Source organism: Peromyscus leucopus, chromosome X (assembly GCF_004664715.2).
Source record: "Peromyscus leucopus breed LL Stock chromosome X, UCI_PerLeu_2.1, whole genome shotgun sequence".
NCBI classification, from domain to species: Eukaryota; Metazoa; Chordata; class Mammalia; order Rodentia; family Cricetidae; genus Peromyscus; species Peromyscus leucopus.
This window is the reverse complement of record NC_051083.1, coordinates 14,995,121-15,020,442: the sequence shown is the minus strand read 5'-3', so window position 1 is coordinate 15,020,442 and position 25,322 is coordinate 14,995,121. Positions and strand designations below refer to the sequence as shown.

Genomic DNA, 25,322 nt, shown 5'->3' with positions numbered 1-25,322 from the left:
TCGAGGAAACTTCCTTTCTCTTGTTCATTCCCTGTGCATTTCAAGAGACAGGAAGTTGTGCTCATATATCCCAAGCTGTTGTGAGTTCCTGCTTGCCCCATGCCCATACACCACCTTGCACTCTATTTTAATTCCTGAATCTATCCTTCTTCTGCCATGATCCTCAGGCAGCTTTTGAACTCTCTTCATTCCCCTTTTATAAAGAACTAGATAAGAACAACACAAGAATTAAATGGCAAAGGAGATAGAAAGGCTAATTGCCATGATATGACCATTGACAGTTACATGAGTCATTTGGTACACACAATTGCTTCATAAACACCTGACAAAGATCTTAAATTTCCTTATTTTCTAATTTATACCAAGTCATCTCAAGTCTATAAATTATTCTAGTTCCCTGTTTATAAGTTTCCCTCATATCATTCTCTCAACTCTCCAACTGCTCTCCAAACTACTGCCAGCCATTTTCTTACAAAGCATCCCTACTTTGCTTTCTTTCCTATTCAAAAGAATTGTCCAGAGCTTCCCACTGTCTTCAGGAAAATTCTGCTCTGACCTTGATTTGAAGATCCCCCTTGAGGGCAAGCCTTTAGCAACCAACATGCCATTGTATCTACCTGTGTACCTGTGTGTTTCTATGCTTCTCTGATTTCTATGCTCTAATATCCTTTTTCTTTTGGTCATTGGATGGCATCCTTAAAGAACTCCCAAGCAGGATCTGATAGGAAGAGGAGCTACCTAAATGTGCCTGATGCTGACTCAGACACTGTGAGTCTTCACTCTTGCTGTTCCCCTCTTTTGAACCATACTTCGTAAGTTCCATGGTTTGGGACATATGGTTGGATGAGCAGTTCCACCTGTTTTCTGACTGATACATAGCCAGCTACTCCTTTTGGAAGGGATTTATGAGTTGACACATCTTAAGTATTCCAGTTCATTAAATGTTAAAATCTGAGTACCAGTCAAAAGACATGTCCCAAAATGGTTTATTGATGACATGAGCATGTCCATTTTAAGTCACAGCCATGTCTTGATAAACAAAAGGGTTATTAGGAGTAAAATTGTCATAACTACTTTAAATCCCCCTAAGTCTCAGTTTTGTGACTTCTTAAATTTTCTTCTACTCATAGGGATCCCTCATCCCTCTCTTATCATATAGTTATAGGGGCTTATGTTGAAAATATGAGTCATTTATACAAGGCAGCAGTGAGTTGTAGTCCATAGGACTTTTGACTAGAAACCCAGAACTTTCCTCTATGACTTAGTATTACTAACAAATTTGTGAAGTAGTTTCTTCATGTGTAATATGGTTCAGGTTAATTCATGAAGCTCTTAAGACTTGAACCATTGTCCATGGATCAGCACTATGGTATAGTCATGGACCCCAAACTTTCTCAATTTATACAGCCCCTAGAATCTCAGTAATTCTCTAATATAACTCCTAGGTAAAAAATAAGCACTGGTTTTCCAAAAACTTAATAAGCACTTACATCCTCTGAACTTAGTAGCTATTTGGAAAAAGAATAATTCAGGTAAATGTTTTATTCTGTTCTTAAGTTGTCCCACGACTTACAAATAGGATGTGGGTACTCGCTGAGTACCATGTAGTTTGTCAGATCGTAGAATCTCAACAGATATCACATGTTAACGTAACATTCCACGTTAAGGTTTCTCTCTCTCTCTCTCTTTTTTTTGGCTTGATAAAAGTTCGTTTTGTTGGAGAAAGTCAATACCCCTCTGCCTTCATCTCCTAAGTTCTGAGATGATGGATATGTACCACGACACCTCCATTCTATATAGATTTTAATGAAAATTTTTTAAATTGAAGAAATTGTCAAAAGCTCATCATATCACAAATAGTAATTCATTAGAAAAAGTGTGGTATTAATAATGACACTATAGGCTGCTAGTTAGTGCTTTGCCAACCTTGTATGCTGTTTGATGGATACTGCTGTAGCTGTGTTTCCCTTTCAAATATATTTTGATACTCCCATGAGTTTGCAGTGGTACCCTGGGGTACAAGCACACATTATTTGGACCCATAAGACCTAGCTGTCTGTAGAAAAACTAAAATGTCAGACTCTATCCCAGACTTAATCTTCATTCTAAAATGATCCCTGGTAGATTTATTATGTAGTTAACATTTAAAAATCCTGTTGAATTACTTTAAGAATAGGAGCAACAAATTCTGTCACTTGTTGGCTCTCTTTAAGAAATAGCTTGTATGCAATTTTAGAATTCTTGGTTCATTCTTGCCTTTGACTGGTTTATAAGAGATTATGAGCTAAGTCAGATAAATCCCATTCCTTGAAAAAATACATCTTGTTTGAAACATAATAGCCTTTGTAAAACGGTAGCAATAAGATCCAATCATGGACAGGTAGACAGACACATAGTAAGATAAGTAGAAATATAGATACATAGATACATGCATGTATTCACACATGATATACAACAGATAGATGATCCATAGATAGTTTTCAAGTCTACATACGTATCTATATGAATGAATGACAGTTCTAAGCTCTTTGTACTACTGTAGTCTTTGCTTCTCAATGGTGAATGAGAGGTAATGAAACTACTGTATCATCATGAATGTCACTGGTCTTTTGTGTCCATCATATTACTAAGATACAAAGTCTCTTTTAGTACTGAATAATAATGCTACATTAATTTAAAATATGTATCTTATGTTATAAATGTCTTGACGAAATTTTTATTTATCCTTATAGAATTTTTTTTATATTTTTGATTAAATGAGGTAGTTCATTTTTTGGTGCTATATTTTGATCATTTACTATTCCACGGAATTTCAAAGCCATGGGTCTTGGACTACCTATGTAGCCACACAGCTACTAATTTGGGGAACTGACACCCTCATGAGTATAGGATGTCCTGCCATGCCCTTGTTAAGGCTGCAGCTGTGGTTCCCTGAGAACTGATGGCATACAACGTATAAGTGTAGAGAAAGACATTTTAAGATTTTTGTTAACTCATAATATGGAGTGAACTTTTTTTCTCCCGATCATTATATTCGAGATATTTGAATCGATTGCATTTGAGTCTAGCAGCAAATAGCAGATAGTGACAGGGATGGAAAAGCAAGATTGTATTAGAAATCCCCACATACCTCTGTATTCATTAGAAGGCATGAATGAAGGATTTCAGCTAAGCCAGAGGAGATGTTTCCTCTCTCAGCAAGCTTCCTGCCTCCCTTACTAATGGAGCTAAGCAGGGTGTTCTTCTCAGGTTAGAATTTTATGCACTGCCAGCAAAACAAGCAAAGCTAGTGACTTGCTGCCTCCCCGCCCCCACCCCCCGACTCCCCTGCTAGTGACATAGAGCATCAGTTGGAATTGACTAAAGGGAGTGGGTTTTGTGAATAGAGCCACAGACTAGTTCTGGGTGACTTCTTCCATCTTGTTTATTCCAGACCAGCCTTAACAGCATGATGAGTGTTTACAGTGAGACAGGAGACTATGGCAACGTGAAGGTCACTGGTGAAATTCTTCTCCACATCAGCTACTGCTACAAAACTGGTAGCCTCTACATTGTTGTCAAGAACTGCAGAAACCTGGCCATAGGAGATGAAAAGAAACAGAGGACAGATGCGTAAGGACATAGGATGTTCCACAGCTGTCTCCAGCACTGCCTTCTCTGTCTTCCTTTTTTCATGGCATGCACATTTCCTCTTCAGAAGAGATTAAGAATTTCCTTCAATTAGGAACCTTCTCAGAGCCCGGAGGTGGTGGCGCACACTCTTAATCCCAGCACTCTGGAGGCAGAGTTCTGCAGGCAGATCTCTGTGAGTTTGAGGCCAGCCTGGGCTACAGAGCGAGTTCCAGGACAGCCAGGGCTGTTATATAGCAAAACCCTGTCTTGAAAAACCCAAAAAACAAACAAACAAGCAAGCAAACAAACAAACAAACAAACAAGCAAAAAACTTCTTAGAAACCTCATTGCAGCCTGGCATGGTGGTGGCGCATGCCTTTAATCCCAGCTCTCACACTCGGGAGGCAGAAACAGGGGATCTCTGTGAGTTTGAGGCCAGCCTGGTCTCCAAAGAGACTTCCAGGGCAGCTAGGAATACAGAGAGAAACCCTGTCTCACAAAAAAAAAAAAAGAAAAAAAGAAAGAAAAGAAAAAAGAAAGCTACATGTGACTTCCTTCCTATACTACTCTTGTAAATAATCTCTGGAGTTTGAGTATAAATATTGTGTCCTTGTTTTCCTGATTTGAAAGAAGCCATTATATGATTCAGTACTGACTTTTAGCTTGCACAGAGGCCACTTGTGGAGGAAGAAAAACTGACATATTGGCATCCACCACCATTTCTAAGTGTATTGTGATGATTGTTTAAAATATATTTCATACAATATATTGTGATCATATTCTTTCCCCTCCTAACCCTCCCAGATTCCCCCTACCAACTTTATGTTCTTTCTCTCTCTTAGAACAAAACAAAAGTGTGTGTGCGCACACTCACACACATCAAAACAAAACAAAACCATGAAGTTCAATTTGTGTTGGTCAACTACTCCTGAGCATGAGGCCTGCCTTGAAGTATAACTATACCCAGTGTCACTCCACTGAAGAAAGCCATTTTCTCTCTCCCAGCAGCTATAAATCATAAATAGCTTCTCAGGGAGAGAGAGGTGTGACTTTTTACTCATTTCATAGTCTCTTGATTTCAAATGGGTAAATGACAAATACAGTTATTTTGGCCAGCATGGAAAGGAACCATCTAAAACCCCAATAGATGTGGTTCAGAACTCTGGTATAACATATTTCAATTTTGTGCACACCTCTGTCTTCTCTGATGTCCCTGTCCCAAGAGACTTCTAAGATAGTCAAGGGATTGGGTTGAATTTCTGTTAGATTGTCATTTTCCATTTCTGACTTTTCACTGTTTTCTTTCATTCACTCATTGCAGTTGGTCCCATGCCCTGACATCAGAAGATAGGACAAGTAATGGAGAGACACATATCCCATAATGTGTTATGAGATCATTGAGTTAGCAGATTCCATTTGTGTAGTAGTACAAAATGGCAGTTCCTCATGTATGTTTCATGAGTTAGCTATTGTTGCTATCCCACTTTCTACACTTGAGGAAACAGACATAGAAAAATTCAAAGCCCAAGGCTATCAAAAACAGTGATACATGGGTGGTCCCAAACAGCTTTTCTTGATGTCAGAGCCTGTTCTCTACCAATATACAACACTGCTTCTTTCTTATAGAAAGCCCATCATTATATTTATGATACCCTTACACAGACTGATGTCTCTTCATTCCCATCTCTTATCCACTTACTCCAGTCCCTTTACTCACTGAAGTCCTAGACTATTTTAGCAAAGTAGATGTTTGCAAATAATGATTGTTATCCCTTGTTATTCACAGTTATGTCAAGTCATACCTTCTTCCAGACAAGTCCCGAAACAATAAGCGCAAGACCAAAATCAGGACAGGTACCAATCCAGAATTCAACGAAACACTAAAGGTAAATGAATACTATCACAGGGACTCGCATCATATTAACTAGAACCTCTTTGATTTAGAATTAACAACAGGCTAGAAGGTTGTATCAGGGATAATGTTAAGAGTTCAAGGCTAGCCTGAGATAGCATGATGACATTTAAGCGAGTCTAGCCTACAGAATAAGACTAGTCCCTGTATCAAAAGTACAAAAATACTAAACAGAAAGGAAGAAATAACTAAATGGAACATTTTTTCATTTCAAAGTTTATATGTGTTTTGGGAAGCTGGAATGTGAATGCTATTAGCTTCCCTGGAAATTTCTAGAAAAGAAAAAAAGCAAACTATCCTTGCTCTGGTCACTCTCCACTGTTGCTGGGATTGTACCTTAAGTCAACATGAGCCAGGGAAATTACAAATTACATCTAGGCTGGTCTATCTTGTCACAAAAATAAGTTGCACCTTTGAGAAATCTGCTTTCTTGGACATTGTCTTAAATGGACTTTGTCATTAACTCAGTAAATCATTTTGTACATGTTTATTGCTTTGCTAACAAGGGCTATGTGCTGTTTCTTATTAGGATCTCTGAGTTTGACTAAGTATAGGTGTGTCGTTAATGAACACTAGCAATGCAAGGTCAGGTTTGAGAAGTCTCAGAAAATGCCTGGATAAAACATGAACCAGACCTTAGGTTCAAAGTCTAAAGAAATTTCTATTTCTAATGAGTAGCCATAAACAATCCCTTCTCTCACTCTGGATCCATGTGGCCTGGTAAGAAAGACAAAGGAAGGATAAAATATATTAATAATCATAGGAAAATGCTTGGACTTGTACCCAGAGTAATGCATTCAGAGTCTATCACATTGGGTGGTAGTAACGAAAGAAAGCCATGAGTCTACACGCATTATTAGAGGCGTGTGTGGAAACAGGGGCCAATATTAAGGCAGGTCAAATGGAAAATGAACAAATACAGGCTGAGTGTGAATCCAGTGGTCATAATAGGATAGCAAAGATGAGCCCAAGCAGAACAGATAAACACAGTGACAGATAAATTAAGGGAATAGAGAGCCAAAGTTAACCGTGATAGTAACAGCTGGGACAGGGATACAGACAAAGCCAAGCTCAGAAATCAGTCAGTCTGAAGTGTGACCCAGATGGATAAACAGAAGAATGGAAGAGTAGAGGAGCTGTGGTCAGGTGGCCGTGGTTAACATTCTGCTGGAAAAGAAAAGGCAAGCCCCATAGTATTTATTTTCTGCTCAATTTATGTATAGCTTTTAACTTCTACTGGGCTTTATGAAGTTTAGGCTACAAATTTCTCATGTCAATACTTTTCTGGATTTGAGGATTTTTATTATGAATAAATAAATTGGAGTATTGTTATATTAAACCTAGAGCTACAAACTAAAAACAAACAGGTAAATGACAAAAAAAAAAAAAAGAAAAAACCAGTTAAAATTGGAAAGAGGCTTCTTCATCACATAATACTTTTAACATTGTCCCTGAAATTTAATGACCCCCTATAATAATTTGTTTATTTATGTATTTCTTAACTAGCTATAACCTAAAATGTGTTTTAATGTATATCTTCAATTGTAGCAGAAATAAAAGTGTTTTTTTTTTCATATTGCTGATGCCTATGATTGGTGAAGTAAATTCAGCCTGCTCTACATTTAGATAGAACCCTCCCTGAGAAGTATGATTCTTTACATCTCATTTGTAGTATACCATCAGCCACACCCAGCTGGAAACAAGGACTCTGCAGCTCTCAGTCTGGCACTATGATCGCTTTGGACGCAACAGTTTCCTTGGAGAGGTGGAGATTGCTTTCGATTCATGGAACTTTGAAAATCCATGTGATGAGTGGTTTGTGCTTCAGCCCAAGGTAGGAAATACTTCAAGATTAGTCTACCAGCTACACAATTATACATACCTGAGCAAAACTATGTTTGGGCCTGAAGATGCTGAAGGCTTCTAAATTTCAAGTAATAATCTGCAAAGATTATTATACTCTTTAATAGATATTATAAATCCATTATTTTAAAAGCTCTTCATAGATACATGTATAATATAACAAACCATGCAATCATACATGAGTAACTTTTATTACTGAAACTCATTTATCATTTGAAGATCTCCATGGATTACTTAAAAAAAAAAACACACACACTATATGATCCTATTATAACAAGAAAGTCTTTGTTTTTATGCCATCAAAAACAAATCCATAGAGCATGACCAATCTCAAAACATTTTTTCTCTTTCCCATTCTCTACAATTCACAGCATAAGCAGGAATGGTCCCTTTGGCTCACACAAGAATGTGACCATGAGTCAAAATATTTTTATTTTAGGGGTTCTAGCATGTTCAACCCTAGAACAGCAATGCCTTGGATTCATTATAGCCAACTAAATTTTCTTGACATTTACCATCAGTTTTTAAGTAAGAAGGAGAATGAAAAGGTTACATTTATGCTGCCAGACATTATTCTTTATATGTAGTGGCAAAAGACCATTTGGCAAAGATAATGAACTGAATTATCATTGGTTCCCCCATGGCCTCAAAATGTCTATGTGACCTTGGCCAAGTTCCTTTCTAACCCTTGGTATTCTAATTTGTAACATAACCATCACTATAGTAGCTGTTGTTGCAACTCTGAGACCAGGGGGATCTGAAGTGCTTGTCCCTCTTAGAGGACTGGTATTATGTTTGAATAAGCATTTTCTGTAAGGCTGTCAGCACTGTGTTAAGCACATTGTAGGCTGTCTATAAAAGCTTCTTACTTAGACCTTAGAGTCTCAGCTTTCTACCCTTCTTTGGCTTCAATTTCAGGGTTCACACATTGTTGACCTCCTTTCCTAGCTCCATGCATGTTAAACCTGTACATGATTATCTCTAAGTGCATGATTATTCCATACTCTGCACTATACTATTCAGAAAAGGAGAATGGTTTTCCTTTTCCAATAGTCAAAGTAATGCCTTTGGCCTGCCTGGTTCTCTTAACTCTAATTATACTATCCTTCGCATCATGAGCTAATAACTCACCAATGGGGTAAGATGCATTGGTTGGAATAAAAACATTTAAAACATAGTCTGGGCATAATGATAGGATTGCCACAAAAGAAATCAGACCCAATAGATAGAACTAATGGAGAAGTAAACAATACTAGAGAGAAAAACCAAGTGATGATTGCCATAGCCCTATTAGTGGCAGCAGTGCTGGTGCTTAATAGTCACAACCCCATGAGGTAAGTAATATTCTCCCCATACTACAGATGAAGAAGCTGAGACTTAGAAATTAAATTCAGAGCTGGGCGGTGGTGGCGCACGCCTTTAATCCCAGCACTCAGGAGGCAGAGGCAGGTGAATCTCTGTGAGTTCAAGGCCAGCCTGGTCTACCAAGTGAGTTCCAGGAAAGGCGCAAAGCTACACAGAGAAACCCTGTCTCGAAAAACAAAAACAACAACAACAAAAAAAGTTAAATTCAACTTACTGGTGGAGTTTTCAAACTACTGGCCTTAATGTTAGTGTAAATAACTCATAAAAATTTTAGGAGATATATTTGGCCAGTATGAAATAAAGTTTTCAAATTCTTAAACATAATAGTAAGCATATGGCTGACATGAATGTGAGAGAGAAGGAATTATAGTTTTACCAGCAAGAAAATTCATGATATCATTAACTTTTCCTGATATCATATATAAAAAATATTTGGTCATTCAGGATTAGACATTGTAAGTGAATAAAAAGCCTTACCATAAAAGTCTTAGCAGACTTAGCAGTTTTCTGTAACTTGCATTGGTTTTGTATAGTATTGTTATCAGTTGTCTGGCTAAGGTCTTTTTGCTCTGCCTGGATAGATATAAATAGGAATAAGATATTAAAGCACTGTTTTGGATAGCTGTTGTGTCAGCTGGTGTTTAATAGAAGCAAACAGCAGCAGGATGTGGCAGTGGCACACACCTTTAATCCCAGCACTCAGGAGGCAGAGCCAGGCAGATTTCTGTGAGTTCCAGGCTAGCCTGGTCTAAAGAGCGAGATCCAGAACAGGCACTAAAACTACACAGAGAAAACCTGTCTCGAAAACAAAACAAAACAAAACAAAAAAAACCAAACTAATTTCTTACTGTTCACAATTGTGTTATATTGTATACTAATTGATATCTGAGAAGCTTAGGTCCTGAAGACAATTCTATGGAACCCTTCTAGTGAATAGTACCAGCATTTTCCTTTCTCTGGTTCTTTAAGACCTCCTATCCTTTTTAAACTGCAGCTCTCCACATTTTCTGCTTCTTTCATTCCTCATGGTCTTGCATTTGTACTTTCAAACTATTCAACTACTTTTATTGTTGTTTTCACTGCTCAGGATGCATCTATTACACACTTTCATTGTTGTTGCTGCTGTCATCACTTTTAAACAAATCACATAAGCCCTTCTTTACAAATGTAGGGCTGTGTTTGGACCAATCACCACATTCTCGATTTTATCACCAATAGAAGTAAGCATTTTATGCAAATTAAGGTTTGTATTTGGATCAATCACAGCATGAACTTTTATACATGTCACAATAACCATCTATGCAAATAAAGCATTGTGCTTGGATCAATTATAAAGTGGTAAGTTTTTTTTTTACCAGTTACAAACCTCTCATGCAAATGAAGCCTTATTTTTGAACCAATTATAGCCATCAATTTTATACATGTCACAAAAAAAAACTACTTTGCAAAATCAGGGTTGTGTTTGGGCCAATCACAACATTTTCCATTTTTATCACTGACAGAAGTGATCATATTATGCAAATGAAGAGTTGTATTGAACCAATCACAGCATTTTCCATAATATCATGGACAGAAGTGACCATATTATGTAAATGAGGGGGTATGTTTGGATCAATCACAGCACTTATATTTATACCAAACACAAAAGGGCTAATGCACAAAAAAGGGTTATGTTTGGATCAATCACAGCACTCACATTCACACCTATCACAAAAGGTCTCATATGCAAATTAAGGCTTCTGCTTGGACCAAACACAGCACTCACATTTATACCAACCAATCACAAAAAGCCTCATATGCAAATGACAGATGTGTTTGGACCAATGACAGAACTCACATTTATGCCAACCAATCACAAAAGGCCTCATATGCAAATGAAGGTGTGTTGAAAACAGAATAAATTATAAACAGTACAAAATGCCTCATATGCAAATGAGGGGTGTGTTTGGATCAATCACAGCATTTTCCATTTTACCATGGACAGAAATAACATTATTATGTAAATGAGGGCTGATATTTGAACCAACCACAGCACTTAGACCAACCAATCACAAGCATCATATGCAAATGAATGATGTGTTTGGACCAATCACAGCACACACATTTGCACCAACCAATCACAGAAAAGACCTTATATGCAAATACAGGGTGTGTTTGGACCAATCACAGTACTCATATTTACACCAACCAATAACAAGAGGTGTCATATGCAAATGTAGATGTGTTTGGACCAAACACAGCATGTTCCGTTCCATCATGGATAGAAATAACATTATTATGTAAATGATGACTTGTGTTTGGACCAATCATAGCACTTACATTTATAACAACCAATCACAAGAGGTGTCATATGTAAAGGAAGGATGTGTTTTGACCAAACACATTCAGCAACAATAAAAAAATCATATGCAAATGAAGTCTGTGTTTGAACCAATCACAGCACTCACATTTGCACCAACCAATCGCAAAAGATGTCATATGCAAATGATGACGTGTTTGGATCAATCACAGCACTGATATTTGCTCCAACCAATCACAAAAGGCCTCATATGCAAATGAAAGGTATGTTTGCACCAACCACAGCACTCGCATTTATACCAACAAATCAAAAAAGGCATCTTATGAAAATTAGGGCTTGTGTTTGTACCAATCACAGCACTCACATTACACCAACCAATAACTAAGGGCCTCATATGCAATGTGTTTGAACCAATGACAGTGACATAATCACAAAAGGTCTCATATAGAAATGAAGGGTATGTTTGGACCAAGCACAGATTTTTCCACTTTATCATGGACAGAAATAAAATATCTATGTAAATGAGGACTTGAATTTGGACCAACCACAGCACTTACATTTATAACAACCAATCATAAAAAAGGCTTCATACAAATGAGGGTGTAATTGGACCAATCACAGCACTCATATTTGTACCAACCAATCACAAAAGGACTCTTATGCAAATTAAGGCTTGTGCTTGGACCAATCACAGCACTTACATTTATACCAACCAATCACAAGAGGAGTCATATGCTAATGAAGGAGTGTTTGGACCAATAAGAGTGCTCACTTTTACCCCAACCAATCAGAAAAGGACTCATATGCAAATTAAGGTGTATTTTGACCAATCATGGTACTCATATTTGCACCAACCTATCACAAGAAGCCTCATATGCAAATGAAGTCTCATATTTGTAGCAATCAATCGCAAAGGACTACTTATGCAAATTAAGGCTTGTGTTTGGACCAATCACAGCACTCACATTAACACCAATCAATCCCAAGTAGTGTCCTATGCTAATGAGGGTGTGTTTGCACCAATCACAACACTGACATTATGTCAACCAATTAGAAAAGGCCTCATATGCAAATACAGGGTGGATTTGGACCAATCACAGCACTCACATTTACAGCAACCAATCCCAAGAGGCCTCATATGCAAATGAAAGTTGTGTTTGGACCAATCACCACACTCACATTTACACCAACCAATCACATAAGGCTTTGTATGCAAATTAAGGTTGTATTTCGACCAATCACATCACTCATATTTGCACCAACCAATCAGAAAAGGCCTCATATGCAAATGAAGGGTGTGTTTGGACCAATAACAGCAATTACATTTGCACCAACCAACCAAAAAATGCTTCTTATGCAAATTAAGATTTGTGCTTGGACCAATCACAGAACTTACATTTATACCAACCAATCACAAGAGGAGTCATATGCTAATTGAAGGTGTGTTTGGACCAATAAGAGCAGTCACATTTACCCCAACCAATCAGAAAAGGTCTCATATGCAAACTGAGGTGTATTTTGACCAATCATGGTACTCATATTTGTACCAACCAATCCCAAGAAGCCTCATATGCAAATGAATCTGTGTTTGGACCAATAACAGCACTTACATTTGAACCAACCAATCATAAAAGGCTTCTTACACAAATTAAGGCTTTCATTTTGACCAATCACAACCCTTATATTTATGCCAACAAATCACAAAAGGCCTCATATGCAAATTAAGCCTTTGTACCAATCATAGCACTCCCATTTACACCAACCAATCACAAGAGGCCTCAGATGCAAATCAAGGCTCTGTTTGGACCAATCACAACACTCACACTTACACCAACCAATCCGAAAAAGCCTTTTATGCAAATTAAGACTTTTGTTTGGACCAATGACAGCACTCACATTTGCACCAACCAATCACAAGAGGCCCCATATGCTAATGAATGTGTGTTTGGACCAATCACAACACTCACATTTGTAGCAATCAATCACAAAAGCTCCTTATGCAAATTAAGGCTTGTGTTTGGACCAATCACAGCACTTACATTTCTACCAACCAATCACAAGATGTGTCATATGCTAATGAAGGTGTGCTTGGACCAATCACAATGATCCCATTTACACCAACCAATCACAAGAGGCCTCAGATGCAAATCAAGACTCTGTTTGGACCAATCACAACACTCACACTTACACCAACCAATCCGAAAAAGCCTTTTATGCAATTAAGGCTTTTGTTTGGACCAGTGACAGCACTCACATTTGCACCAACCAATCACAAGAGGCCTCATATGCTAATGAATGTGTGTTTGGACCAATCACAACACTCACATTTGTAGCAATCAATCACAAAAGCTCCTTATGCAAATTAAGGCTTGTGTTTGGACCAATCACAGCACTTACATTTCTACCAACCAATCACAAGATGTGTCATATGCTAATGAAGGTGTGCTTGGACCAATCACAATGCTCCCATTTACACCAACCAATCAAAAAAAGGCCTCATATGCAAATACAGTGTGGATTCGGACCAATCACAGCACTTACATTTATACCAACCAATCACAAGAGGAGTCATATGCTAATGAAGGAGTGTTTGGATCAATAAGAGTACTCACTTTTACCCCAACCAATCAGAAAAGGACTCATATGCAAATTAAGGTGTATTTTGACCAATCATGGTACTCATATTTGCACCAAACAATCCCAAGAAACCTCATGTGCAAATGAAGACTGTGCTTGGACCCATACCAGCACTCACATTTGAACCAACCAATCACAAAAGAGGTCGTTTGCAAATTAAGGCTTGTATTTGGAACAATAACAGTACTCATATTTACACCAATTAATCACAAACAGCCTTATATACAAATTAAGGTAGTATTTGGACCAGTCACAGCACTCATATTTGTACCAATCAATCACAAAAGGCTCCTTATGCAAATTAAGGCTTGTATTTGTACCAATCACAACACTTACATTTATACCAACCAATTACACGAGGTGTCATATGGAAAAGAAGGTGTGTTTGGACCACTCAGAGCAGTCACAATTACCCCAACCAATCAGAAAAGGCCTCATATAATAAATAAGGCCTATTTGGACCAATCATGGTACTCATATTTGCACCAGCCAATCAGAAAAGGCCTCATATGCAAATGCAGGGTGTATTTAGATCAATCACAGCACTCAAATTTACACCAACTGATCCCCAAGAGGCCTAATATGCAAATGAAGGCTGTGTTTGGACCAATCACAGCATTTATATTTATACCAACCAATCACAAGAGGTGTCATATGTTAATGAAGGCGTGTGTGGACCAAGCACATACTTACATTTATGCCAATCAATCAGAAGATGCATTCCTATGCTAATGAAAGTGTGTTTTGACCAGTCACAGCACTTACATTACCAATCAATCACAAAAGGCTACATATGCAAATTAAGGCTTGTGTTTGGACCAATCACAGCGCTCACATTATACCAACCAATCAGAAAAGGCTTCATATGCAAATACATGGTAGATTTGGACCAATAACAGCACTCACACTTACAGCAACCAATCCCAAGAGGCCTCATATACAAATTCAGTCTATGTTTGGACCAATACCAGCACACACATTTGAACCAACCAATCACATAAGGGTTTGTATGCAAATTAGGTTGTATTTGGACCAATCACAAAAGGCTTCTTATGCAAATTAAGTCTTTTATTTGGACCAACCATAGCACTTCCATTTACACCATCCAATCACAAGACATGTAATATCCAAACTAAGTTGTGTTTCAACCAATCACAGAACTCACATTTTTGCCACCCAATCACAAAAGGCTTCTTATGCAAATGCAGGCTTGTGTTTGGACCAATCACAGCAACCATATGCAAATCAAGGCTCTGTTTGGACAAATCACAGCACTCACACTTATACCAGCCAATCAGAAAAGGCCTTTTATGCAAATTAATGCATGTGTTTGGACCAATCACAGCACTCACATTTGCACCAACCAATCCCAAGAGGCCTCATATGATGATAAATGTGTGTTTGGACCAATCACAAATGGCTTCTTATGCAAATTAAGTCTTTTATTCGGACCAACCATAGCACTTCCATTTATACCATCCAATCACAAGACGTGTCATATCCAGACTAAGTTGTGTTTCAACCAATCACAGAACTCACATTTTTGCCACCGATTCACAAAAGGCTTCTTATGCAAATGCAGGCTTGTGTTTGGACCAATCACAGTAACCATATTTACGCCAACCAATCACATGAGGCCTCATATGCAAATCAAGGCTCTGTTTGGACCAATCACAGCACTCACACTTATATCAACCAATCAGAAAAGGCCTTTTATGCAAATTATGCACGTGTTTTGACCAATCACAGCACTCACATTTGCTCCAACCAATCACAAGAGGCCTCATATGCTAATGAATGTGTGTTTGGACCAATCACAAATGGCTTCTTATGCAAATTAAGTCTTTTATTCGGACCAACCATAGCACTTCCATTTATACCATCCAATCACAAGACGTGTGATATCCAAACTAAGTTGTTTTTCAACCAATCACAGAACTCACATTTTTGCCACCGATTCACAAAAGGCTTCTTATGCAAATGCAGGCTTGTGTTTGGACCAATCACAGTAACCATATTTATGCCAACCAATCACATGAGGCCTCATATGCAAATCAAGGCTCTGTTTGGACCAATCACAGCACTCACACTTATACCAATCAATCAGAAAAGGCCTTTTATGCAAATTATGCACGTGTTTTGACCAATCACAGCACTCGCATTTGCTCCAACCAATCACAAGAGGCCTCATATGCTAATGAATGTGTGTTTGGACCAATCACAGCACTCACATTTGCACCAACCAATCACAGGAGACCTCATATGCTAATGAATGTGTGTTTGGACCAATCACAGCACTCACATTTGTACCAACCAATCACAAGAGGCCTCATATGCTAATGAATGTGTGTTTGGACTAATCACAATAGGCTTCTTATGCAAATTAACTCTTTTATTCGGACCAACCATAGCACTTCCATTTATACCATCCAATCACAAGACGTGTCATATCCAAACTAAGTTGTGTTTCAACCAATCACAGAACTCACATTTTTGCCACCCAATCACAAAAGGCTTCTTATGCAAATGCAGGCTTGTGTTTGGACCAATCACAGCAACCATATTTACGCCAACCAATCACATGAGGCCTCATATGCAAATCAAGGCTCTGTTTGGACCAATCACAGCACTTACATTTCTAGCAACCAATCACAAGATATGTCATATGCTAATAAAGGTGTGCTTGGACCAATCACAGCACTCGCATTTGCACCAATCCCAAGAGACCTCATATGCTAATGAATGTGTGTTTGGACCAATCACAGCACTCACATTTGTACCAATCAATCACAAAACACTCCTTATGCAAATTACGGATTGTGTTTCGACCAATCACAGCACTTACATTTCTACCAACCAATCACAAGATGTGTCATATGCTAATCAAGGTGTGCTTGGACCAATCACAGCCCTCACATTTATACCAACCAATCCCAAGAGGCCTCATATGCAAATACAGGCTATGTTTGGACCAATACCAGCACTCACATTTGAACCAACCAATCACAAAAGGGTTCATATGCAAATTAAGGCTTGTATTTGGAACAATCGCAGCACTTACTTTTATACCAACCAATCACAAAAGGCCTCATATGCAAATTAAGTCTGTATTTGGATCAATCACAGCACTCATATTTGCACCAAACAATCAGAAAAGGCTGCATATGCAAATGAAGGCTGTGTTTGGACCAATAACAGCACTCACAAATTACATTGACCAATCAGAAAAAGCCTCATATACAACTTAATGCTGTATTTGGACCAATCACAGTACTCATATTTGTAGCAATCAATCGCAAAAGTCTACTTATGCAAATTAAGGCTTGTGTTTGGACCAATCACAGCACTCACATTAATACTAATCAATCCCAAGTAGTGTCCTATGCTAATGAGGGTGTGTTTGCACCAATCACAACACTGACATTATGTCAACCAATTAGAAAAGGCCTCATATGCAAATACAGGGTGGATTTGGACCAATCACAGCACTCACATTTACAGCAACCAATCCCAAGAGGCCTCATATGCAAATGAAAGTTGTGTTTGGACCAATCACCACACTCACATTACACCAACCAATCACATAAGGCTTTGTATGCAAATTAAGATTGTATTTCGACCAATCACATCACTCATATTTGCACCAACCAATCAGAAAAGGCCTCATATGCAAATGAAGGGTGTGTTTGGACCAATAACAGCACTTACAAATTACATCGACTAATCAAAAAAAGCCTCATATACAAATTAATGTTGTATTTGGACCAATCACAGCACTCATATTTGTACCAAACAATCACAAAAGGCTACTTATGCAAATTAAGGCTTGTGTTTGGACCAATCACAGAGCTTACATTACACCAAACAATCAGAAAAGGCCTCATATGCAAATACATGGTGGATTTGGACCAATCACAGCACTCACATTTACACCAACCAATCCCAAGAGGCCTCATATGGAAATTCAGGCTGTGTTTGAACCACAACCAGCACTCTCATTTGAACCAACTAATCACATAAGGGTTTTATGCAAATTAAGGTTGTATTTGGACCAATCACAGTATTCACATTTATACCCACCATTCACAAAAGGCTTCTTATGCAAATTAGTCTTGTATTCGGACCAATCACAGCACTCATATTTGCACCAACCAATTCCATCAGGGTTCATATGCAAATTGTATTTGGACCAATCACAAAAGTCTTCTTGTGCAAATTAAGTCTTATATTCAGACCAATCATAGCACTTCCATTTATACCAACCATTCACAAGACGTGTCATATCCAAACTAAGTTGTGTTTGGACCAATCACAGAACTCACATTTTTGCCACCCAATCACAAAAGGCTGCTTTTGCAAATGCAGGCTTGTGTTTGGACCAATCACAGCAACCATATTTACGCCAACCAATCACAAGAGGCCTCATATGCAAATCAAGGCTCTGTTTGGACCAATCACAGCACTCACATTTGCACCAACCTATCACAATAGCCTCATATGCAAATTGGTGTGTGTTTGGACCAATCACAGCGCTCACATTTATGACAACCAATCACAAAATGCTTCTTATACAAATTAAGTCTTCTGTTAGGACCCATCACAGCACTCATATTCATGCCAACCAATCACAAAAGGCCTCATATGCAAATGAAGGTTCTGTTTGGACCAATCACTGCACTCACATACACCAACCAATCACAAAATGCCTTGTATTCAAATTAAGGCTGTGTTTCTACTAATCACAGCACTCACATTTGCACCATCCAATCACATTTGGCATCTCATGCAAATTAATGCCTGTGTTTGGACCAATCACAGCACTTACATTTATATCAACCAATCACAGAAGGCCTCATATGCAAATGAAAGTTGTGTTTGGACCAATCACCACACTCACATTTGCACTAACCAATCCAAAAAGGCCTCATATATAAATGAAATGTGTGTTTGGACCAATCACTGCATTTCCTATTTTATCATGGACAGAACTTACATTAATATGTAAAGGAGGACTTGTGTTTGGACCAGTCATAGCACTTACATTTATGCCAACCAATTACAAGGGGTGTCATATGCAAAGGAAGTTGTGTTTGGACCAATCACAGTACTCACATTTATACCAACTAATCACAAACGTTCTCATATGCATATGAAGGTTTGTTTTTGGACCAATAGCAGCACTCACATTTACACCAACCTATCACAAAGGCCTCATATGCAAATGAAGGGTTGTGTTTGGGCCAATCATAGCACTTACATTTACACCAATCACAAAAGGCCTCATATGCAATGAATGGTTGTGTTTAGACCAATCACAGCAGTGTAAGTTCTTTTTAACCACTTCAAATTCTCTTATGCAAATGAAGATTTGTTTTTTCACCAAACATTGCACTTTCTTTTATTTTTTTATTTTACAATACAGTTCAGTTTTACATATCAGCCATGGATTCCCTTGTTCTTCCCCCTTCTGCCCTTCTCCCTTTCCCCCCAGCCTACTCCCCATTCCCACCTCCTCCAGGGCAAAGCCTCCCCCAAGGACTGAGATCAACCTGGTAGACTCAGTCCAGGCAGGTCCAGTCCCTTCCTTCCAGACTGCTGCGGGCAGCAGGAATATATCATAAGAACTCAGCTGGTTATGGCAAAGTCACTACCTGGAAGAATCAGGGAATTCCTCCAGAGGAAGCCAAATCCCAAGGAGTTTTTGGTGTTACTTGGCTTGTTATATATCAGCTGTATTCTGTTATGAAAATCATGTGTGCCTTCATAGTTTTTCCAATTGACTTTCCCCTAAGAAGGACTAACAGTGTAGACTGATCACTCTCTGGACATACACATTCCAGGTATTTGGAGAACAGCCTCAGGAAAGGCTTTCTCTGGAATCAGATTATCTATCTCCCTTGGCCACTTTCAAGGACTACAGGAAACACCACCCAGGTGGGCGCCCATTGTTAGTCCCAGGTGGACTAACAATGGTAACAGCCCACGTGCAAGTCTCCTGACTTACGGTAAATTCCACAAGGGGACACCACCTAGGAGAGGTGGACGTTAATAGCTTTACACAATTTAACTCGGACCCTCCCTTTATATACAGAGACTTCCAGGAGGCAGAGAGAAGAGAATGGAAGAACTAGATGGGCAAGAACTTGAGAGGAACAAACTGAGATGGGGAAGAACTAGATTGAAGGACTAGAAGAGAGGACAAGAGGAACGAGATGGAAGATGAGGAAGAGCCAGATGGGGAAGAACAAGATGAGGAAGAGCCACATGAGAGAGAAGGAGACAGGAGAGGAGCTGATAGGAGAAAGAACTAGATAGATGAGAACCTAGAAGGGACAGAACTAGATGAAGGAATTAAGATAGAACATAGAGGGGATCGCAGACAAGTGTAGAGAGAAATCAGGCTAAAGATGACCTAAATATGAGAGCAGAATATAAGCTTGTAACTGTCATAGAATAATAAAGTATATAGACTAAGGCGTTTCGTGTACATAGATTCATTTCTTCCCATTAAAGATTAATTATCAGCTGGTTGTAGATTCTTCCAGGACCTTGGGAGAGGACTATTGAGGGGCTGGACCCCCATAGTCCCCAATACCAGACGGAGCCAAGTGTCCCTGCATAAGCCCCAGGTTTCAAACAGCTATCTCATGCAATGAGCACAGGACCCAGTCCCACTGCCTGGATGCCTCCCAAACAGATCAAGCTAATCAACTGTCTCACCCATTCAGAAGGCCTGATCCAGTTGGGGGCACCTCAGTCATTGGTTCATAGTTCATGTGTTTGCATTCGTTTGGCTATTTGTCCCTGTGCTTTATCCAACCTTGGTTTCAACAATTCTCGCTCATATAAAACCTCCTCTTTCTCGCTAATTAGACTCCCGGAGCTCCACCAAGGGCCTAGCCGTGGATCTCTGCATCCAGATTCCTCAGTCCTTGGATGGGGTTTCTGGCACAACTATTAGGGTGTTTGGCCATCCCATCACCAGAGTAGGTCAGTCCCGGCTGTCTCTCGACCATTGCCAGAAGTCTTTTGTGGGGGTATCTTTGTGGATTTCTGTGGGCCTCTCTAGCACTTTGTTTCTTCCTTTTCTCATGTGATCTTCATTTACCATGGTCTCCTATCCCCTTGTTCTCCCTCTCTGTTCTTGATCCAGCTGGGATCTCCCGCTCCCACAGGCTCTTTTTCCCTCGACCCTCGCCCTTCATTACTCCCACTCATGTCCAGGCTGTTCATGTAGATCTCAGCCATTTCTCCATCATTGGGCGATCCTTGTGTCTTTTTTGGGGTCCTGTTTTCCAGGTAGCCTCCCTGGTGATGTGAGTAGCAGTCTAGTCATCTTTTACATCTAGTATCCTCCTATGAGTGAGTACATACCATGTTTGTCTTTTTGAGTCTGGGTTACCTCACTCAGGATGATTTTTTTCTAGATCCATCCGTTTGCCTGCAAACCTCATGATGTCATTGTTTTTCTCTGCTGAGTAGTATTCCATTGTGTATATGTGCCACTATTTATTTATCCATTCTTCAGTTGAAGGGCATCTAGGTTGTTTCCAGGTTTTGGCTATTACAAACAATCATAGCAGTGTAAGTTCTTTTTAACCACTTCAAATCCTCTTATACAAATGAAGGTTTGTGTTTTCACCAATCATTGCACTCTTTCTTTTATAGCAGTCTCTTTAGACCAATTATAGCACTGTCACTTTTTTATTAGTCTGTTTTGCACTAATCATTGCAAACAATTATATAAATGAAAGGTTGTATTTGAGTCAATTATATCAATCACTATTCTACCAATTATAACAGCTCTTCTATGCAAATATAGGACTGCATTTGCACCTCTTGTAATTATTTGCACCAATGAATGCATTGTTCTTTTTGAGCTAATCACAGCAATTATTTTATCCAAATGAAGGTTTGTGTTTGTACAAACCATGACATTTTCTTTTTACTATCAGTCACACCAGTTCCTGTTCTAAGCACACAAGAAATATACTCTCCCTCTAACATGCCTATGTAGACTTACTCTAAGCTCACCTAGAGTTTACCAAGGCTCGTGATATTAAAGATTTTAGTACAGACTGTATGTACAAGCCAACATCTGAGCACTGCAAGACTAAAGTACCTGGCTCATGTTGTATGGACATAGCAGCTGCCTTGTCACCAACTTCCTTCTGTGTTGCCTTCACAAGACATGGTGTATGCATCCTGATCTGGCAGAGATGGTAAACCACAAGTACTCATCTCCATCAGAGACAACTGAAAGTCTCCTATAAAAACTACTATGGCTGGCACCACCAGATTTCTACAAATTTAAAAGACTTGAAAATTTCCTCTCTCTGCTCTGCACAGATTTTGTTCAGATTGCACATTAAAAGGAGCTGATAAATGGCTGCCAATAATGTTGTAACTGTTGATAGTTCAGTCCATCTTCTCCAGGAGATCATTTGTATGTGAAAGATTCATACTTCTTTGATAAGCATATGTCTACTGACGAAAAGACTGAAGAAATCAGGAAATAAGGCAAGGTACTTCACCAAATGGTGATCCACTACCTCCACCTTTACCATATATCTATATGGTTCTTCCATCAAAGAATATGCACATCCACCTTAAGAATAAGGTAATAAAGAAGAGCCATGGTGTCCACTTGTAAGTTGGCCTGATTATATAGTGCTAACAAATAATGAGGTTCCACTAAACTTGCCTAAAACCTAAGAACTTTGTGCCTACAAAAAATATAATGAGGTATTTGCTGTGTCACATGCATTGTGGAGCCATCTTGCTGGTCCTATGTTTCCCAAATTTTAAAGACATAGGAAGCCTTACAAAACACAGGCTGGTGAGTTATCTCAGCAGGTAAAAGCAACTGCCCTGTGTACCTGGCACCCTGAGTTTGATCCCCAGAATCCATGAAAAGTTGGAAAAAGAGAAACTATTTGTCTTAGTTAGGGTTTCTATTTCTGTGAAGAGACACCATGACTACATCAACTCATAAAGTAAAAACATTTAATTGGGTGGCTTATAGTTTCATAGATTTAGTCCATTATCATAATGGCAGGAAACATGGTGGCGTGTAGGCAGACATAGTGCTGGAGAAGGAACTAAGAGTCCTACATCTTTGATACACAGGCAACAGGAAGTGAACTGAGACACTTCCTCCAACAAGCCATACCTACTCCAACAAAGCTTCACCTCCTAATAATGCCACTCTCTATGAGCTTATGGGAGCCAATTACAGTCAAACCACCATACTATTCTACAAAGTTGTCCTCTACCTCCACACATATGCCATGGCATGTGTGCATGCGCGCGCGCGCGCGCGCACACACACACACACACACACACACACACACACACACACCATAGAACATATGCAAATGAAAGTTGTGTTTGGATGAGTCACAGCACTCATATTTACACCAAACAATCACAAAAGGCCTCATATGCAAATGAAGGGTGTGTTGTACAGCTGATTTCCACAAAATTTCTTGATTTTCTTGTGAATAAAATAAAGGCAATAACAAACTGTGAAAAAAAAATTCCAGTACAAATGATTTGAAACAGTCTCCTTCCTGTGCCAGTCATTTCAGCTGCTTATAATTTATTGTGAACTGCCCTAGAGACTTGATGTTTTTAGTCTATTATCCAGCTGAGGTGGAGTGTGAATTGTAGGGACTGATTTCTCTCCTAATAAAAGATCAAAATTAATAGTCCTTAATATTTTAGAAATACTGACTTCCTTTTGCAGTGAAAATGATGGAGCAATATACTGTTGTACTGCACATTGACTGTGCTACTGAAAGTCCTTAGTACTGAGAGCTTTGTTTTTGTTAGATACTACAAAAGAAACCAGTGAGGAGGCGGGTACTGACAGAAAATGAATTCAAGATGTCAAACTTGAATAGTATAAAGTACTTTCACAGCCTAACTTCCATTTCATTGTGTGACATGGGACTCTTCATTACCTATAACTCATCATCCTTTTGAAAGCCATGTTAGGTAGTTAGACAAGAAGTGTGTGTCAGTATGAATTGCCATCTAAGCCTTCCCAGGAGGTGCTAGTAGAAAAACAAGAACCTCTGGAAAGCAGCAGCAAGCTTAAGTGGTTTTCCAAGGAAAATGTTCTCTTATTTTGCCTTCAAGCAGAAAGTAAATGTACATTTCTGTGGAATTATTACCTAGCTAAAAGCTGCTCTTTACTTGACAGTGTTGGCACTTTTGTCTGTAATTTCTTTCCCCACCTTCCACCTGCAAATGCACCAGGACGTCTGGCTTTTCCATGGAAGTGGATTAGTCTTTTCAGACAGCACCAGACAGTGAGTGGCATCTGATTATTTCACACACACATCTGCTCTGAGAGTCTTGATAATTTCCTACTGCTTTGGGGTATAGTTTTAATCTGTGCTGCCTCTTTTCCTGGCACTGAAGTGCTCACTTGATATGACTAAAGCTTTGGTTGTAGCCCAGCAGGCCATACCTTTATTTTCAAATAAATATGGCTCCCCATTGTTTTCACACCCACCTTCCATGACCTCTCAGTCTTTGCAGGTGGAAAGCCCTCAGACTAATGGAATAAGCTTTGTCTGGGAGCATGGAGAACCCTAATTCCATAGGAGGGAAAGTTTCCTGGGGCTGGAGCAGATTCTCTCATCAGTTGCTGACGACTGAAGGCAAACAGACACTCATACTTTGTACTTCTATGTAGGGCAGTTCTTTCCTGGCCTGTTCCTGGAGCTACCCTGTGTTCTAGCTTTATTTTATTTCATTTACTGTCGCAAATACCCTGACAAAAAGCAACAGAATGAAGGAAAAGGTTTATTTGGCTTACAATTCCAGATTACTGTCCATCATTTTAGGGAAGTCAAGGCAGGAACCCAAGCAGTTTAGGAATGTTAGGTTCATAGTCAAGAGCAAAAAGAGAAATAATGCATGTTGGATCCTTGATTGCTTGCCGTCATCTAGCTTTCGCATGTCTAATAAAATTCAGAATCTTCCTGATTATTTAATCCTGCTGGCCATGGTGGATTAGGTCTTTCCTTGTGCTGGTTAGGTTTTTGCTTGTTTGTTTGTTTGGTCGTTTGTTTGGTTGGTTTTGTTATTGGTGGTAGTGGTTGTCAAGGTGACATAAGCTAGGATCTCAGTAAAGGGAATCTCAGTTGAGGAAATGTTCCTATCATATTGCCATGTAAACAAGTCTGTGAGGCATTCTTTGAATTAGTGTTTGATATGGAAAGGTCCAGCCCACTGTGGGTGATGCCATCCTGGGTCATGGGGCAGGTGGTCCTGGCTTGTATAAAACAAGAAGCTGAGCAGGCCATGGGTGTGAGCCAGCAAGCAGTCTTCCTCCATGGTATCTGCTTCAGTTCCTGCCCTGACTTCCCTTCTTGATGGACTGGGAACTGTCAGGAAAACTAAACCCTTTCTGCCCTAGGTTGCTTTCGGCTATGGTGTCTTTAAAACAGCAACAGAAAAACTAGAACACCAATCAAAACTTTCCACAGTCATGGCCACAGGCCAACCTAGATAATTCCTTTATTGAAACTTTTCCCAAGTGATCTAGATTGTATCAAGTTGACAGTTAAACCCAACTACCACACTTTAGGACTGAGCAAATATTACCCCCACTGAACTTCA

General features: G+C 39.1%; 1 protein-coding gene across 2 annotated transcripts in view; it reads left to right on the top strand.

Moving 5' to 3' along the window:
- Positions 1 to 25,322, top strand: part of Sytl5 (synaptotagmin like 5) — a 248,261-nt gene that overhangs the window by 207,497 nt on the left and 15,442 nt on the right. For both annotated transcript variants that reach the window (XM_028881414.2, XM_028881409.2), the window contains exons 11-14: positions 703 to 768; positions 3,434 to 3,612; positions 5,399 to 5,498; positions 7,197 to 7,358. In XM_028881414.2, coding sequence (XP_028737247.1) covers positions 703 to 768; positions 3,434 to 3,612; positions 5,399 to 5,498; positions 7,197 to 7,358 — 507 coding nt within the window. The remainder of the gene's footprint in view (positions 1 to 702; positions 769 to 3,433; positions 3,613 to 5,398; positions 5,499 to 7,196; positions 7,359 to 25,322) is intronic.